The 3,111-nt window shown below is 36.2% G+C and overlaps 1 protein-coding gene across 2 annotated transcripts in view; it reads left to right on the top strand.

Annotated features, from left to right (window-relative positions):
- Positions 1–3,111, top strand: part of LOC121375957 (cysteine-rich venom protein VAR8-like) — a 17,708-nt gene extending 14,597 nt beyond the window's left edge. The window contains exons 4-5 of one of the 2 annotated variants that reach the window (XM_041503701.1): positions 373–500; positions 2,739–3,111. In XM_041503701.1, coding sequence (XP_041359635.1) covers positions 373–469 — 97 coding nt within the window. In that variant the 3' untranslated portion in view covers positions 470–500; positions 2,739–3,111. Of the gene's footprint in view, positions 1–372; positions 510–2,738 lie in introns of those variants that run through there. The other variant, XM_041503700.1, reaches the window with a different exon arrangement.

The following is a 3,111-nucleotide window of genomic DNA, read 5'->3' as shown; positions in this document are numbered from 1 at the left end:
CCACATGGCTACACTGTTCTAGTAATTAGCAGCAGTGGATTCTCCTACGTATGTATTGTCCTGTTAAACTGACAACCCTCGTATGGGCCAAACAACTAACAGTGAGCAGTCATGGCTTTGTTGAAACTTTCTTTGGCTCCTATCATGTGTACAGATACGATTTTAAAAGCATTGATTGTTTTGCCATTCGGATTTGATATACTAGTTGACATGCAATAGCCGATGATTAATGAATCAACTGGCTCTAGTAGTATCGTTAAAGAATACCAACTTTAATTGTAAACCTACAGTAGCCATACACATATATTACTTATCGTTTATTGTCTTAATGTGTTGTTAAAACACGTAATTGTATCTTGTGTTTCTATTCAGAGGGAACATCATTGGCCAGCTTCCGTACAAGATCGGTCCTCCGTGTTCTCAGTGCCAGCCCAACACCAGGTGCCAGGCGAACTTGTGTTTGTGGTAAACACCTCATGTATGTGGCGAGAAATAAACATGTATGTTCACTTGGTGTTTTATTCTTTGCTTGTTGCTCTAAAGACGATAAAGATATCCATTAGTCTTTGCAACTGGAAATATTATTTTACACATTTGGTGGGTTTAAATTAGTTCAATGATTAGTGTAGAGATAGAGGCTTAAATTTGGATTAAAATTATGGGCTTCCACTTGGCGGTCGAGTCATGTGAAATGACATATGCGTTGCCACCATATTGGGTTTGTTAGCAGTAAACAAACAACAATAGATTCAGATTAGAAGGGGAAAAATCAAGAAGTTACCATTCGATCAATCTGATTAAAATTAGCTCTACTGGTCTATCAGTAGATGTAACAGCATTGCGTGGACTCCCATGTCCAGGTGACATTTCATCTATAAATAACAATTTAAATATCGACCAATTACACTTCGCCTTTTATAGCTTTATTCGGGAGCATACAAATTCTAAAAATATCGGGTGTGACTATTTATGCAATAGGCGAACTTGTTGGTCTATTTCAACATTAAAAAACAGGGGGAAAAGTGCAGTAATAAACTTTGGATTGTACACTATTATAAACAGATTTTATGGCTATACCATCACGGGTTTTTCTTTTTCCTTTTGAAACGAATTTTATATTGAAATTAGTTTCCGGCATACTTCGTAATTCACCCAAATCATTTCGTATACCCTCGGCATAATCCCTAATGTTTTCAAATTCTTTTCAAATCACTGGCATGATTTTGCAAGTAAGGTTTTGATTGGTCAAATGAAAGGTCAACTGGACATGAGCTCCAATGGGATGCTGTTAGATCCACAGGTAATAGTAATTAACTAGCGGAGCTAATTTTAATTAAATTGCCATTCGATCTACTGCTGAAACCACACTCCTTTGGAACTGCACCATGTATGGAACCTGTATAATGAAATCACTTTTGTCAGGGACCCTGCATCTACAGTGTTGGTGTAACGAGCTCATACTGGCAGTGACTAGTTAGACCCAAGGGCCATTCCACAACAAATCATGCAATATCCAAGTACCTCACATATGACATATCCAATATGGCTGAAATTATTTTCTAAAAATACCTTCGTGTACCAAATGAATGAATCTCAGGTTGTAGCTCTATATCTCAAAGAGTTTTAGAGTTGTGATCATTCAAAGTTTTGATGTCATCGATTAACGTATTAGTATTTTTGTTTACCCTTATCTGGTGTTTTGTCAAATACACTGGCCGAAAATGCTACCATGGTTAATTTTAGCCCAGTGTTTTTTTTAATCCTATACTCACATATGATTTATCTCTATTCGTCTTAAAGGTATGAAGCCTAGTCTGGTCAGTGAGGAATTTATACCACGCCCCTGCCTCGTGGTACGAATATTATTTTCTTTTAAACACTGTAAAATGGGATTTTTAACTTTTTAAATGTAATATAACTTTTTAATGTAATGTAAACTATGGCGGGTGATTTTTACACACAGAATTTTGACGCATCGCGTACTAGTATGCATATTTTGATAAGGTTGCTAAAAATTATGTCTTCTTTAATTTGATAAAAGGGTATTAACCCCTTTAAATACAACAATTGGTTTTTTGGTTTAGTTTGGTTTGGTTTGGTTTGGTTTGGTTTGTTCTATTGTGGGGTTCGGGGTGGGGGGAGGGTTGAACATGTGCCCTATTTATAACGAGTACCTGTGAGGTACATGATACGCCCATTAAGAATTTGATGAAAAACAATATCTATATTAATTAATGTTACAGGTATGATTCAATTCTAAATATGTGAAATATTTGCAATGGGATGGATGAACAGTTGTTTTGGACCAAGCACCATCCCAAGTTGTTCTTACTTGTGGTTTGATGATCCTGTTACCTGTATGCATCTGTATGCAAGATATGGTCCGGACAAGGATTTACTGCTATGTGCAGTAGACCGTGAAAAGTGGGTCACAGTGACCTAGTAATAGTACGCAACACACCTCCATCCCAAGTTGTTCCTACATGTGGGGTTTGATGGTCCTGTATGCATCTGTATGCAAGATATGGTCCAGACAAGAAAAAGTTAACAGACGGACGTTAGGACAAACAGACAATGCCATACCATAACACAACCCATAGATGGGCGTATAAAAATTCATGCAAGTGTTACTATCCAGAAACATTCAAATGTAAACATTTGCATCGTTGCATAAATATGACTATTGATTATGTGGAGATGTGTCTTATTATTAATGTATTACTTTAATTGTTTTGCAGTCATTTCAGTTTTATGATGTGCATTAGTGGCTCTGGCTGGGAATAGATCTCTGAAAGCAACCCAGCCTTGTTTTTCCTATTCGACGAGTGTGTCACATTTTCAGTACACTGGATTCACTCCACACTTGAACCTTCAATCTATACTGAACAAAAAAAAAAACAAGAACATTTTAATATATTTAGTTCTTCATGATAAAATAAATTGGTAAATAATCTGTCAACATGGGCTAAAATGTGCACACGACGTTGATAATTCTAAAATGTGCTAAAGACGTTGATAATTCTAAAATGTGGTTGATAATTCTAAAATGTGCACACGACGTTGATAATTCTAAAATGTGCACACGACGTTGATAATTCTAAAATGTGCACA

Source organism: Gigantopelta aegis, chromosome 6 (genome assembly GCF_016097555.1).
Source record: "Gigantopelta aegis isolate Gae_Host chromosome 6, Gae_host_genome, whole genome shotgun sequence".
Lineage (NCBI taxonomy): Eukaryota > Metazoa > Mollusca > Gastropoda > Neomphalida > Peltospiridae > Gigantopelta > Gigantopelta aegis.
Note: the sequence above shows the minus strand (reverse complement) of the source record. Positions and strands in the feature narration are given on the sequence as shown.